At 33.6% G+C, this 17293-nt stretch overlaps 1 protein-coding gene across 1 annotated transcript; it reads right to left on the bottom strand.

Moving 5' to 3' along the window:
- Positions 1-1739: 1739 nt before the first annotated feature.
- On the bottom strand, positions 1740-16995 carry LOC149777915 (uncharacterized). Its single transcript, XM_089939009.1, has 2 exons — positions 16772-16995; positions 1740-6496 (listed from the first exon to the last, which is right to left on the bottom strand). The coding sequence occupies exons 1-2, from the start codon at positions 16779-16781 to the stop codon at positions 4335-4337; spliced, it is 2172 nt and encodes a 723-aa protein (XP_089795135.1). The 5' UTR covers positions 16782-16995; the 3' UTR covers positions 1740-4334.
- Between the last annotated feature and the right edge of the window lie 298 nt (positions 16996-17293).

The following is a 17293-nucleotide window of genomic DNA, read 5'->3' as shown; positions in this document are numbered from 1 at the left end:
GTAGCTTGTGAAGGCATAACCCATCTGCATATTTGAATACCTGAACGCCACCACCACTAGGGGCTCACCTTAATGCCCCATTTTTACATGCAGGTTAGACAATATATAGGTCATTGTGGTTTTACCTTTAATGATTAAAAATATCAGATCGAAAATCATAACACATTACATTTCATGACTGTACTTCATTCAAAAGAATATAACTAGGTTACTGGAAACCACTTCTGATAACTATACATTGGTTGGTATTTAGGTAAAGCCATTAAGTACAGACATGTATATTTTTTAAAAGTGCAAATGTACAAATTTAGCAGAGACCGAGTTAAATACAAAACACGTTGAAGAATATGGTACAGTCGATTAAAGTAAATCTTACACACACTACCTCTCCATGATCTACCAATGTAAAAACGACCTGAACTAAAGCCTGACATGTCATGTTGCGAAACTAACGGAAACATACATACATACATACATACATACAACATACATACATACATACATACATACATACAACATACATACATACATACATACATACATACATAAAGTGTTAGGGATGTTTTATGTAGGAGGCTGACTACAGAAAGCAAGATAAAGCGACAGACAGGCAGGCAGTAACATATACAAAGATAGATAGACACATTTTGATGTTTGGAGTAGTACTTAAATGCAGTGAAAGAGGAGAGATGGATATAAGAATAATTAGCATTTGTAACATATTTATGGATTAAGAACGACAAATAAAGTGGAAATGCCTAATGATGAAATATTTATCAAATGGTAGGCACATATACATACATATTAAACACTGCAATACTGTATTATGGTATGCATTTATACATACATATTAAACATTGCAATACTGTATTATGATATGCATTTAAACATACATATTAAACATTGCAATACTGTATTATGGTATGCATTTAAACATACATATTAAACATTGCAATACTGTATTATGGTATGCATTTATACACACATATTAAACATTGCAATACTGTATTGTGGTATGCATTTATACATACATATTAAACATTGCAATACTATATTATGGTATGCATTTAAACATACATATTAAACATTGAAATACTGTATTATGGTATGCATTTATACATACATATTAAACACTGCAATACTGTATTATGGTATGCATTTATACATACATATTAAACACTGCACTACTGTATTATGGTATGAATTTAAGCATACATATTAAACACTGCAATACTGTATTATGGTATGCATTTATACATACATATTAACATTGCAATACTGTATTATGGTATGCATTATACATACATATTAAACATTGCAATACTGTATTATAGATTAAACATATATTAATGTGAGTGTGTGTGATTTGGATTTTTAACGTAGCTTTAACAATTTTTCAGTCATATTGCTACGATGTCTGCAACGTGGAAGTTTAAAGTGATGTCCTTTGAATCTGGAAGTTAGCTCCGCCAGAAAACTTATTGCAAGAAATAACAAAAATCTCGTGTCACATATTCATTAATTTTTCCCTGCCAACAAAGTGTATTTTTTTCTCGAAACTTTTGCCATGTACAAACAAACAATTAAATACACATGATAACTGAAGTTTGTCTCCCCACTTGGGAAGCAATCGAAATCTTGAAACAGAACTATTAGAGAATATTCAATAATATATATATATATATATATATATATATATATATATATATATATATATATATATATATATATATATATATATATATATCTCCATCGGTTTGTATGTGTGTCCCACTTTGTATTTAAGTATATCCATAGCTAACTAATCTACGCATCTAAATACATACAACTATACAAATATATTCAATGGGATTAGAGAGATATTGCTCCTAGGTGATATCGTACATGTGCACATACAATGAGATATATTGCCAGTATTCATGTTATAAAGCTTAGAACCACTTAGTCGCGATCATACCTCCAAAACTGATTAAACGTGAACGACGAAAAGGACATCATGTCGCAATCAGATACTCAGCTTTACACATAAACCTACTGGATTTGATCTGGGAACAGAAATATAATTAAAAATTGGAATTTGTATAACAAACGCTTGCCTTTAATTTTTGGAGAAGGATTAATGCAAAAAGACATACATATCATGTGTGTGTGTGTGTGTTTTTGTATGTGTTATAGACCTTAACATCTGTGGTGCAAAACGTAATGACTCTGATATCCTTCCAGTAAAGACAATTGTGTGAACATTTATTCATCAAATTCCAGCTCTGAGCTCTGATATCGGTTGTGAAATCTTAGCTATATATATAATCGAAAAGTGAAGAAAATCTATTTTTTTTATTTGTATAATAATAATAATAATAATCAGGACTTTATATAGCGCCTAATCTTTAGAAGCTCTAAGCGCTTTACAACATTAGACAACACCTATAAGATAAAAAAACATATAATGATATCATTACAAAAACAAACACCATGAAATTAGAAAACATTAAGAATATTTAAGGTAGGAAACATTATTAGGTCTTTATCCCACGGTTAATATTGAAATAGCTTGATGAAAAGGTACAATTTCAAGCGAGCATTCTATTTTGCAGTTTTGATTCATAAGCTGAGGCGGTAACGATAGTGGGTCAGTAGGTCAGTAGATTGCAAAGCATTTGTCATGCCATCATTTTTATATGTGGACATGATGTAGCTTCTTGTTATTAAAGAATTGATACAGTGTTCATATTATCACCTTGGTGGAGCCAATGTCCTATGTCCTTCCATACTCCCATAGTTGCAAACTATAACATAGTTAAATTATTTGGAACCCGAGAACTTTAAAAGAAAACGTTGCACCGTAGCTTTTTATCTGTACCTTGTATAAAATTCACTAATAGCAGCAAGTATCTATAGATCAGTGTATAGGTAATATATGATGCAGTGTCAACGAACTCGCTTTGCGTTTCTGTGGTCACGTGTTCAAAGCCATATACTGGCCGCCACAAGTGTTTTAGGTTATCTAAGGATGGTGGTTTCTCCTAGATTCTCATGTTACCTTCGCATAAGATCAATATATTACGTAAGCCGTCGATATCAGGCGTTTTCCAGATAGAACAAATAGCTGCAAAAAACTACGTGAAATTGATCAAATTTGACAACCTGCTTTGCCCATGAAGTCGCAATGAGTGTCATTGAGATTTCTGTCGGTTTGTCACTCCGGTCGTTAAACCTACATATTTGTTAGGGTCAGTTTTGCGAGACTGTAGGTACTTCTTTTAAATCTTTTAATGCTTTAACCTCATGAGTTTCCTCGGTTTGTTGCCTTGTTTAATAAAAACATGAATACATAAAATCAAACTATTCTAACTTAAATTATATGCAGACACTAAGATCTGTCATCCATTCAGTGATAGGGTTCATCTGGTGTATGCCTTAGTAAAAGAAATTTCTAATTATATCAGATTTTGGATGTTTTATTGTTTGTGTTTAACCCTTCAATGTTTTACATTAATACTTATATTTGCCTAACAGATCAGACATGCGTTCAAAATACATAAATAATTAACATCTCTATATTGTACCAAGCTGAACTATCTATATAGAAAAAAGGAGAGAGAGATAAGAAAACGCCACTGCGTGCACGACACTTACTTGAAACTAAAATAGCAAATCAGATCACTCGTTAAAATTCATCTTCTACTAACCTTCATAGCTTTGTAGAGAACGACATAGGCTATGTGGGTAGAATATTAGACATATAAGAAACATGTCGTGGGTTTGATTCTTGAACCCTACTTTCATTGCTGCATAACTTGTCGTATTTATATCTGCCCGTTAATAATCAATGCAAAAAAAGAAATGAACAAACGTACAATGTATTATATGCATATTGAATCAACATTGACGAAAAACAGCATATAATTACCCCCCTCCAATCTTTATAGGTTACAGTATTATTTTCTTTCATTTATAATAATAATAATAATAATAATACCGTTATTTATGTTTAGAATTAACAGAAAGTCAGGAGACTCTTTCATAAGTAATGCCGCCTGTCTAGGAGGAGAAATGTTTGCCCTTTATGAGTGTGTGTGTATATTTTGGATTTTTAATCTAGCTTTAACAATTCTTCAGGCATATCGCTATGATGTATGTAGTGTGGCAGTTCATAGTGATGTCTAACACTGGGCTATCAGACCCTTGCTCTTGTCCTTAATGATCGACGTCTGTAAAGTTAGTAAGTCTTAACAGTATCAAGTTATTGTCGTCTTTCCAAAATGCCTGACCCAGTTTATATCATACATAAAATACATCCAACCAGTTTAAAGCAAAATGTAAGTCCATTTATATCAATTTCGTTCACATCTTCTTGCTACAATGACCCGGTGAAAAAGAATTCCCAAATAGAACTTAGCAGAGGTGTGATATGGGCGAATTTGCAAAGATTCGTAGAAGCAGTTGAAAGCCTTACTGAAATGGGCCTCACGCATGAAGCAATAACCAAGGACATTCAGAGCCGTGCCTCTGTGTAATATCTTAGGCTCTGTCCTTAGCAGGTGAATCATGTTGTCAATAGCAGCTTGTTGATGTCTTTTCATTCCTTTATTGCCGTAATTCAGATACTGTAAGAAGTACAGATATATAAATGGGTCTAGAGCAGCGCAGTTATACCAGACACGTGTATTTGCATCTCTCATCTCCGGGGATTCGCCAAGTGCCGTGAACATTTCCATTCGCAAGGTGGTGGGGGTAATGGATATTTCCGATGGGAGGTAGACTACGTCAAACGATATATGTTTGGGCAGTAGCTCCTCTAAGCTGTATCTATGCCTAAGAATATTTCTTGCAAACAAGCTTGCATCGCGGATCGGTTTCCGCAAATCACTATTGATATCGACAACAATGAGGACGTCTCTCATCCGTTCGCTGATGTGATGCAGGCAGATCTCTGTCTGATTATAGTTCCCGAACTCAATTCCAAGTCCGCACACTTTTAGTCTCACAGAGGTAGCATCAGTGTTTATGCCCAGTGACAAACACCTTGATGCCAGAGTAAGTAAAAAGTCCACTGTATCCTGGGATAACGAATCTGCATTTGTTTTGCAAACAGAAGCAACATAAAACCCAAGTCTCGAAATGAGAATCCCTAGGATATGATACAGATGCTTTCGCAAATTGCGAGGTACATACTGCGAAGCATGCGCAATTCTCCTTATCTTGCCTGTGAGAATTCGGTATTCATGAGGAATACAATGCAGCATATTATATCTGCATAGTGATATATACTTTAAATATATTTGTATGTCCGTGATTGCCTCCATAAAGACACAAAACTGGGTGCTTAATGGACAGAGGCTTAAATCCAAATTGCTGCAATCATAAAGTAAAAGCTGTCCAAGATTACAACATTTTATCCCCAACAAAAATCTACAATCTTGAGAAAGAAGATCTCCCAATATCCAAGTTAGCTTGATTCGTTCATTTCCATTTAATTTTCTATCATATATATTGTTCCTGATTATAAAATAATCAGGGCAAAATCCCTCTATGGCCCACTCGTATAATTGTTTGATGCATTGGATGAGACAGTACAGAATGTTTTCAGTACGCCACAATTCAGATGGTATTCGTTCTCTCATCCACAACATACACACTTTGCAATGGTAGCTTGAAAATGCGTCGCCAAGAAGAGGTTCAATATATGTTTTTTTCACCATTTTCAGCAATACATATACTTTCATCACTGGGTCCTCAAACGATCTCGTAAGTTGTCTTTCTGTGATAGAGAAAGATAATCTCCATTCTAAATCTTTTTCGAAGCTCCATGGGTGTCCACAATGAACAGCAAAACATCCATCTTTCCATGCATTCTGTATCTGATGTGCCGATGGCCATCCACAAACACGGCGTCTTTGGAACCATTCATGTGCCTCAGAAGGCCATTGTTTGCACCTTATAGTAAATACACTGTCCCACGAAAGTTCCTTACAAGCAGTTCTATACGTGCATGCTGGGCCAGAGCAAACAGTATAGTGATGATTATTAAAATGAATAAATATGTCTGGCAACACAGACCTACCATACATGTCTACTCTATAAGGGCCTTCAATATCGAATAATGGAACTGTAGTATTGTCAGGTAGCATAATTACATGCTGTAGTTTAACATACCCAGGATGAGTATGTTCATCTTGCACCATCAAAAAGTTTTCCTTGTTTAGCTGACAATCAATCAAGTCAGTGACTATCAGCATCATTTCATTATGAGATACAAGATCCCGATCTGATTCGAGTCCAGGTCCTGTTGATCCCTCCGCCCTACTGCCAAACATATAATGATTTCTTGTCCGACCTCCTAACCTGTTATACAGGTTAAAGTAAATCTCATGTGCAGTGGCAATCCTAACTTTCTTCTCTCTGTCTCGCTGGGAGTAGCCGACGACATCCAATATTTTGGATACACCATCAGATACAGCACGGTAGTACTCTGGAGCTTGAGGAAACATGCCAGCTGAAGATTAAAATAGAAAGGTTCAACGCAATCATTTAGATGCTGATTTTAAAATACAACAACTTCTTTATCTTCATCTATATCATCAGCAACAACAATAATAGTTTCATAGTCAGCAATAACAGCATCATGATTATGATTTGTACTGCATAAGGGGCAGGATGGTGAACATTTTATGACTCGGGGACAATGCATACAATTTATTACTTAAAAGTCGGTCATATGTAATTTTCATCATCTTCGGTCATCCATATAGTTCAATGAAAATATCGCCTATAAACAAATCATGTATATATTACAATTTAAAAACAAGTAATATTTATAACATAAATGTTTTAAATCAAGCACGTGTTGATGTCTTCAAGTAATCCTTTTTCATTTATTATACAACACGATTCTTTTTTTGTATATATATATATATATATATATATATATATATATATATATATATATATATATATTCCCGTGGATCGGTGGTTGATACCGGGATTTTCCAGATTTCTTCCTCCATCAGTTATACTGGTCACCAACACCACCAACAATATATATGTGCGTGTGAACATTTATCATTGTAGTGGCTTCTTTAAATGATTCAAAATTATAATTCATTATCAGTTTACAAGGAAGCATGTAATATATACATATTTGTGAAAAAGAACGGAAATACAAAAATATCTCTACTAACATTCATCCTGCTGGCATCCCGATCTTTTATTAAGGTTAACGTTTACTAATTCCTTTCTTTAAAAATGGAGTGTTACTTTGCAGATAAATATTATTACGTCCATTGTCCACTTTCCCATTGAAAACTGTTTGATTAAGCCCAAGCACTCAATGGACAGACTGAACTGAAATGTACTGAAACTAAATTGTCAAGGGATATATGTGCTGCCTATATTTTACATAAGGATGGATACATAGATTAAAATGACCAATCTGTTTGCAGAGTGGTAGAAAGAGATCTGAGCTTCAGGACGAAGGGCATTCCGATCTGCTGCTAATATGCAGACTTCATGAACAATCACTTTTAGCAGGCATGTTCGGGTCTGAAATATTCTGTCGCAGTTTTGTTTACACACTCAATAATTTCTATAGTCGTTCCTTTATAATCAAACAGTAAAATTATCCAATACAAGATATATTTGATATCACATCTGTAATAATATAAACGTATATAACCCGACGCCACTTATCGAATGGATCATTATAACTCGAAGTGAAACAAATCTGGAGACGGATATCAGGTATGCATAAAATGAATCATACATATATAGTATTAATTATCATTAATTACAGTATAGAGAACCTAACTAAAGAGGGAACTCGGCATAATATTCTGTTATGTCTTTTCGTACACTTAGTAGATTCACGTCAGTGAATTTTGAAATGAAATTCCTCTCTTGGTATTTTTCAGAGTGTAGACGTTTATGGGCATTTTGTTTGTGTTCAGTGATTAATCTTTTAAGTATTGATGTAAAACGCTTTGTTCGTTGAAGAGTCTGTGGAACATTCATATAAGGGTTGTAAATATTGTTGTACTATTCAATATAAAATTACATTTGCATCACACGTCTAACTAGTATGCAAAAATATGAAATATACAACACTCGGTATAAGATATAAACAGTTATCTTACTACAAAGCTTTAGAGTTCAGTGTGCATCTCTCTGTCTCTTTCTTTCTTTTTATATATATATATATATATATATATATATATATATATATATATATATATATATATATATATATATATATATATATATATATATATACGAATGATACAAGGTCAATAAAATGTCGAAGGAAAAAGACGCAGAATTATCAGAAAATTGTAAATGTACATCAGTTGTTATGTATATCTATATTATGTGCATCATTTCCATGAAATTTATTTTGTAAGAATTATTTAGTTGATGCCATTTATAATGCCAATTCATATGATCGTGTCCTGCACGTTATAGACGAGTCGTGTATAGTGTGAAAATTGTTTAATAACGCCGGTGATACAAAGACTGATTCTCTCAATATGGTTAGTAATAAGATTACTGGTCTTCGAGAATCAGAATCAAACGCTGACGCTGCAACGAAGAAATACGTTGACAATAGCAACATCCCAATGATGACATCGTTAATGACAATCAATGATGGAATGACCACATTTAGATCTGAATATTCTAATCATATAAACGCGTTTATAAATGTTCGCCAACAAACATAAATGGAATCGTGGATGATTTGTTTGGAAAGCTAACATTTATCGGCATTAAACTCTCCGGAATCAAAAAGATCACCGACAGTGTAGTATATACAGTAGCGTCTGGATCATCATTATGTACACCACTCAATAAATCCATCAAACATCGCGCTGAGGTTACCGGCATATATAGGTCCTCAGTAATCGGCACTACGACATTTACGATATCTACCACCATTTCACGGCGTTATCCACTAACTCGATCCTCTGGGTCTTTGTATGTGATGTTGGACAAAACGACAATGAAACACTTGTGGTGGAACCCGAAGAAAAAGACTTAGGCTTGTTGTACTACTGGTGTCTTGAATTAATCGCTAAACTGCCAAGTAATTAAAGTGTTAGTAATCTACATAATGAACTCACCAATCGACGTTCAACATTTCAGATACGAGCAAGTGGGTTCGTGGCTTACCCAACTGAAAAATATCATCGATGAGTATACAGTAAAACAACAACAAAAAAAAAATACCGTAGACGACGTGTTGTTATTGAGATAATTCTACACTCTGCATCTGCGGTCATCGCTGAAACAGTAACGGCCATCGGACCATTATCAGTGTCATAGGTGATAGCACCAGTAATGGGGATTGGTGTTTCAGTTGCAACAGGAGTTGCTAGTATTCTTAATAGCATCGCTGAAAATGTCCACGTGCGCGGTTGATAAATTACACGAGTATACAATAAAGTTGCACACGGCAACACGCGCATACTCACAATTATTTTCGTTGATATCATCAAGCTTCAGCGATGGAATAATATCAGATCAAAAGTTCACAGAAATGATTAAGATTTGCCATGAGGTAATGACTATGTTAGAATCTACGAAAAACGATATAAAAATCGAGATTTATAATCAGGGTTTAAATAATAATAATGTCGTCATCGCAGGAGTTGCTACAACAGATCGTCGCTAATGCAACACCATTGAAAACCACGATGCTATGAGCAAGCTCAACCAATCCTGTGTTCAACATGGTTTTTCCAACTGCGATTCCAGTGAAGTATCTAGCATTAGCACAATTACGAGTTTATCATAGTTGGCCAAATATTAGGTCAAAGTCATTCGGTGGGTTACAAGCAAATAATTCACTGGTACTTGCGTACAAAAATAAGCCCGATGGAACACAGACTGGAATGTTGTGAGTATACCCACGGGCAGTTATCAAATCGAACAGATCAACGATGAATTCCAACGCAGAATCAAATCTATGATAGAAAAAGAATCCAAAATTGCTATCACTGTTTATGAACCAACATTATCAGCCGCGATAGAAATATCAACTCCAGATTATGCCGTCGATATTTCTCAATCGTCGATCCGAAGTGTATTAGGATGGCCAGAGGTTCCTCAAGGTTTATCAAGGACCACCAGAGCCGAAACGCAGTGACTATACTTCTGACGAAAAAAAATTTTGGAGTAATATCTATAAAATATGACGACGTGTGGGTAGGGTATGTAAGCGGGAGATTGACGCCTAAATTGAGTGCTGAATTTAATAGAGATTGGACCACATATATATACTGGGAATTTGAAAAATCGTTAGGGCATGAGTTATTGCGTTTTAACATTATTAAAAGTGTATTTGTTGATATTGTTTTCCACAATAATGCAAGCATAGGTGAGCTACGCACAAACTTGCCAAGTGCGTGATAGAATATCCCAATGAGAAACTTCGTGAGGAAATTATTTCACAGATAAAACACACAAATAAAATCGAAGATGATCTTAAATATTCCAACATCATATTTAAACAGTCTGTCATTAATTCAACAGATACATTTACCAATGATAGGTATAATGATGGTATGGAACACTCAATCAAAAAAGAGCTTTTAAAGGCAGTGGTAGCATCTGAAGATGATTGACCAAAATTCAAATTTTACGGAAATCTTGTCAAAGTCAACGATATTATCAATGAATATTTTCCAGCCATATTAGGCGCATGGAGAAAATAAACCCACCGGCACACATCCTCAAGCACAGCAACGATTCATACGGTGGAGGTCGACATATATCACCAGGTATTGTAAATTCCACATCAACGATTGCAGTCAGTCTTGTATGTAATGGAATTGATGGCAGCTATCAAGTAGATCTTGAACAATCCAGTCAGGACCAGCAGGGATATAGTTTATATACATTCACACCTCAAGCACCCCCTGGATTTTTTTTATTGTATTAGAACCAGTTAATTCAGTTTATCTGCGATGTCATAATCCGCTATTATCACGAATACATTTCAAACGTACTGACCAACTTGCTTGTTTTAAGAAATGAAGTTTTGAATAAAAATCTGCATGTGCGTTCGTAAAGGATTTTGTAAATTCTGTTTCTGAGTCGAAGTTGGTGTTTTACAAACGCCGCGAACAATTATTTATGTGGTATTATATAATGTACCAGCAAAAAAGAGGTACTAGAAAGTGCCGTCAGAACAATTTTGACACTATCCCCCCTTGACAAAGTCAAGGCAGAACAATTTAGTACTAATATACTTAGTGATGAATATGGCGATAAAATTTTTTATTAACTCAGGAACAGTTATATGAACCGCAACGAGAACATCTTATTACGATTGTGTGCAATAGAGACCAAATTCTGAATTATGTACAATCTTGCCAAAGCTTAGAGAATAATCTGATTCAGAATAAAAATAAATATTATAATCTGAACAAATATTATTATCAGAATAAATATTATTATTAGAATAAAAATAGTGTAATCTGATTCTGATAATAGTATTAAAATCGGAATACATATTATCAGAATAAATATATATTATAATCTGAATAAATATTATTACCAGGATAAAGATAAATATTATAATCTGATTCTGAATTAATATTATGATTCAGAACAAAAAGTAAATATATTTTACTATAGTTAGAAATGAATTATTCCCCTAGGGACGTTGCCACCACTTTTATATTTGTATGTATGTATGTATGTATGTATGTATGTATGTATTGGGTATAATGGCACATCAGCACAATCATGGTTATATAGTGCCGAATAAGTTTAGATGTCCCGAAAAAGGAATACAAAACAAAGTTAATCGAACAAACGTAAAATCCGTCAATGCAAAATCAAGACTTTTGATACTAACCTCATTATTTCTAAAAGTAATAGACATTCATAACTATGGAGGGGGATCACCGCCATAAATATGTATTTTCTGTTCTTCCTTGATGCATTATTGTATATGGCTGCTTGCAAGTGCTACTTTCATAATGATATCCATGTATATTGCATTCTTCATTGATGCAAATTGTACGTGGCAGTTTGCAAGTGATACTTTCCTTCTGCATTATTGTAAATGACTGCTTGCAAGTGCTATGTACATTCATAATTCTAGTCATGAATTTTCTATTCTTCATTGGCGCAAGCTGTTAATGGCTGCTTGCAGGTGTTTCGATCTACTTTCCTTCTGCTTCATTGTATGTTGCTATAGGCCAACTACTGAATATATTCTGTATTTTGTCGTATGGCAAATGCTATGTCAGTTATTTTAAGTTTTAATATTCTATTAAACTTGCTATATCACAAGTTACACATATTGCACCTTCTAATATCATGATTATACTGTAGCATCAAGCACGCTGCAAGTTATCACCACGGAATTTAGCATAAAATAAAGTCTCATTATGACAACAGATGGCGCTGTGACACGTCAATTTCTTACAAGATACGACAACTCCCCTGACCCTAGCAACATGAGGTTATACCACTTTACGGCATATTTGGGGCTTCTTATTTAAAATACAATTCGAATTATATTAACGCATTCCAGTCAGCTGATTTGTCGGAGTATTAACATTAGGAAGGAAGGTGGCCTGAAATAAGCACGAAACAAAGTAAATATATCAAATTATATCCAATTAGATGTATTTATACAATGTTATATTTCCACTGACCCTTCCCACCCCATTTTTATTTGGACTTTTTGTGGGTGTAAGTTACCGCTGCCGCACGTTAGCAGAATAGGATGGACGCTTACAAATAAGGTTAATAAGGTCATAATTTGTTTATGTATTCTCCTCATTCGCAATGTTATCAATTTAGAGCATGTTTGATATTTTAGAATGCAGTGCAAATTCTGCTTTTTGGATCAGTAAAGACCTCATATAGCAGATAATTAAACCTCAAGGCCATACTTTCTCTTTCTTGTTTATTCACGAGAGAGAGAGAGAGAGAGATTTCAGAGAATTGGGTTTTGTTTTTCTCTTATCCTTTTGAATTTAAGTTATATATATATATATATATATATATATATATATATATATATATATATATATATATATATATATATATAACAAGAAATAAGGCACATATTCAAATTATACAGAATTCTTAGACATGTATGGCATGGATGATTATGCAATAGCCAGCAAGTATTGTGCCTAGTTGTCTGTGACAAGTATCTCGTGTCTCCAATTTCATTTTAAGTCGCCAATTCTAATACAATAGCAAGAGGCCAATGACTTGAAACAAGGACATCACACACAATGCATATACTGTAGCATAGATATATGCTACAAAAATGTGAACTGATTTCATTATATAAGAAATAAATTCTAATAGAATGAAATATATTTTCTATATCTAAACATAAAAAGAATATGTCCAACCAATTATGAGATGCTTTGTTTACACAGATATCAAACTGGAAACTACACTATTTTATTATTTAAAATCGTATTCATCCATATATGAAGCGATATTTATAGGACAGATAAGATGATTGATTATTAGGTACATCCCTGATAAAACATCAGACTCCTTTGGTAGAAATTATAAAAATATAATATATTGAATATAAATAATGTTGATACCGCTACCAGTAACCAGCTCAGTTTATTTTTATTATTACTGCTACGATACAGCACCAAACGTGCTTGATACATTTTTATTATTACTACTTACAATACAGCACGAAACTTGCTTGATACATTTTTTAATATTACTTTTATAACACAGCACCAAACTCGCTAGATACATTTGTATTATTACTGCTACAATACAGCACCAAATTTGCTTGATACATTTTTATTATTGCTCCTACAATACAGTACGAAACTTGCTTGATACATTTTTACTATTACTGCTATGATACAGCACCAAACTTGCTTGATACATTTTTATTATTACTACTTACAATACCGCACCAAACTTGCTTGATACATTTTCTAATATTACTTCTATAACACAGCACCAAACTTGCTAGATACATTTGTATTATTACTGCTACAATACAGCACCAAACTTGCTTGATACATTTTATTATTACTGCTACAACACAGCACCAAACTCGCTAGATACATTTTTACTATTACTGCTATGATACAGCACCAAACTTGCTTGATACATTTTTATTATTACTACTTACAATACAGCACCAAACTTGCTTGATACATTTTTTAATATTACTTCTATAACACAGCACCAAACTTGCTAGATACATTTGTATTATTACTGCTACAATACAGCACCAAACTGGCTTGATACATTTGTATTATTGCTCCTACAATACAGTACGAAACTTGCTTGATACATTTTTACTATTACTGCTATGATACAGCACCAAACTTGCTTGATACATTTTTATTATTACTACTTACAATACAGCACCAATCTTGCTTGATACATTTTTTAATATTACTTCTATAATACAGCACCAAACTTGCTAGATACATCTGTATTATTACTGCTACAATACAGCACCAAACTTAGTTGATACATTTTATTATTACTGCTACAATACAGCACCAAACTGGCTTGATACATTTTTATTATTGCTCCTACAATACAGTACGAAACTTGCTTGATACATTTTTACTATTGCTGCTATGATACAGAACCAAACATGCTTGATACATTTTATTATTACTGCTACGATACAGCACCAAACATGCTTGATACATTTTTATTATTACTCCTACAATACAGTACGAAACTTGCTTGATACATTTTTACTATTACTGCTATGATACAGCACCAGACTTGCTTGACACTTTTTTATTATTACTACTTACAATACAGCACCAAACTTGCTTGATACATTTTTTAATATTACTTCTATAACACAGCACCAAACTTGCTAGATACATTTGTATTATTACTGCTACAATACAGCACCAAACTTGCTTGATACATTTTATTATTACTGCTACAACACAGCTCCAAACTTGCTTGATACATTTTTTAATATTACTTCTATAACACAGCACCAAACTTGCTAGATATATTTGTATTATTACTGCTACAATACAGCACCAAACTTGCTTGATACATTTTTATTATTACTCCTACAATACAGTACGAAACTTGCTTGATACATCTTTACTATTACTGCTATGATACAGCACCAAACATGCTTGATACATTTTATTATTACTGCTAAAATACAGCACCAAAAACATGCTTGATACATTTTTATCATTACTCCTATAATACAGTACCAAATTTGCTTGATACATTTTGATAGGAAATTAACTACTTATGTGGTTGTTTTCTGTTAAAAGAGTAAGACCCCACCCCCACCATAATGTTTGAAAAAACTTTTTAAGGCTGTTCACAGATCAGGCTGTTGTTGCACCCCCTCCCCTCCCTTCCCGCATAAACATCTTAATTTGTCTGTGATTATTTCGTTACTTTAAGGCTAGTCACAGCTCAGGCTGTTGCAACATCCATCACCCCCACCACCCCACATAAATATCTTCATTTGTCTGAGACTTTATCATTATTTTATCCTGTTTAAATTATAAGTTAATATTGTCATGACACAAAATAATTTCGGCACAATACAACTATGCAATAAAGCAAAGTAAATAAATAATACCTAAATAGAATCATGTGTTCAACTTTTCATAGGAAATATTACAGAAAAATAAATATTTTGATGTAAACCAGCATTCATAAAAACAATATTGATAGATGAATTAGACTAAAGCAAAACTTATCATATAGGTAGGCAATAATAAGGAACAAATACCTGGATTGTCTTGTTACATTATTCTTATAGATTTATTTGCCAATCCCTTTTATTTTTCACTTTCCCATGAATAAGACACGAATAAACGTAAGCTTTTCACACAGTTTGGCTTTTGGATTGGACATACACTCATAATTGCATATTGTAAATTCTGGATTGGCCGAGACACATTTCCTTTTGTAAATTATGCCTCAAGAACAGCCAGGTGACTGTTTCAAGAATAAATAAAAAATAAAAAAAACCATTTCATTACTGGATCAGTATATACACTGTAACAAATGCTCACTCTTTGGAGAATTTGTTTCTGCTGGCAAGAAAATAAGTTGTTTTCACTTGCTATGATGAAAAACATGCAAAGGATTATATTTTATTTCCTAAAATTTATCATTTCTGATGTTTTGACTTTCACAAACACTATTATATTTATGAACCTGAGATTAAACTTTAAATTTGGCCTGTTATCCCTAATATATGTGCCTTGGAGCAACGGATAAGGTAAATTCCATAATTTAAATGACTTAATCTGGAGAGAGAGAGAGAGAGAGAGAGGTAAGTTAGTTTCTTCACAGAATAACAGAAACCACTTGCCAATTTCTGACTGCAGTTGTAAGATATCTGAGCAGAAAGTAACAGCTACTTTATAAGCATGCAAGACATTTTAATGTAAATGGGTCGCGCGAGAAAGGAGATAAGCGTCCTCCCTTGTAGTTAGTATATAGTACATGTATAACAGGTCAAGTTTAAGCAACGATACGAGCCTATGTGGAGTAAACATTATTTACAAAGAAAGTATGAACCCTGAAATTCATAATTTGACTAGCTCGTAAACAGCTGGTAAACAGTGCGTGGCCATAATGAGCAATATATATATATATATATATATATATATATATATATATATATATATATATATATATAACCTTTCCTATGTAATGCCTTTCATTTCAAATGACCGTCATATTCATGGATACCACTTGCAGTACTTGATGCCAAATAAATTAACTAAGTCATATGAGTAAAGATAAATGTTACCTTCTGCCATTTTATTCTCTGAAGTACTTTGCTAGGGTTGTCAGACGTCCTTTTTTTCCAGGACATGTCCTCCTTTTCGGTTCTTAAATCACAATACAGATACTGATACGTATACACCCTCTCTCCTGAGTGTCCTCTTTTTTGAAAGTTGAAATACGTTAACCCTTTGTTATATCTCCTCCCTTAGTATAGTGAATCCACATCAGTCTGTCTGATAATTCGTCGTTTTGTGTGCGTGGCTTCTGGTTATTCCGTAGTACCTAAAATTAGAAACACGTGTATACTGGGTCAGGGGAGAGGATGGGGTTCGTGATTTTCCATCTGTATTCGAATTGATAATTAGGGCTGCTTAACCCTGATTAACAAATAATGAATAAACGATAATATGTTTACTGACATTCAGGCGGAGGGTTTAGCAGGGTGCACACGTTATTTCGTGACCGGGATGTTTAGTGCCCAGCATTTATACACGTCCGATAGTATTTTCCGTTAGCATTGGTTTAATTTAGTAGAATGAATTAC

This window comes from Sinohyriopsis cumingii, chromosome 17 (assembly GCF_028554795.1).
Source record: "Sinohyriopsis cumingii isolate HCF-2022 chromosome 17, ASM2855479v2, whole genome shotgun sequence".
Classification (NCBI taxonomy): Eukaryota; Metazoa; Mollusca; class Bivalvia; order Unionida; family Unionidae; genus Sinohyriopsis; species Sinohyriopsis cumingii.
The sequence above is the reverse complement of the archived record's forward strand: the minus strand, read 5'-3'. Positions and strand labels throughout refer to the sequence as shown.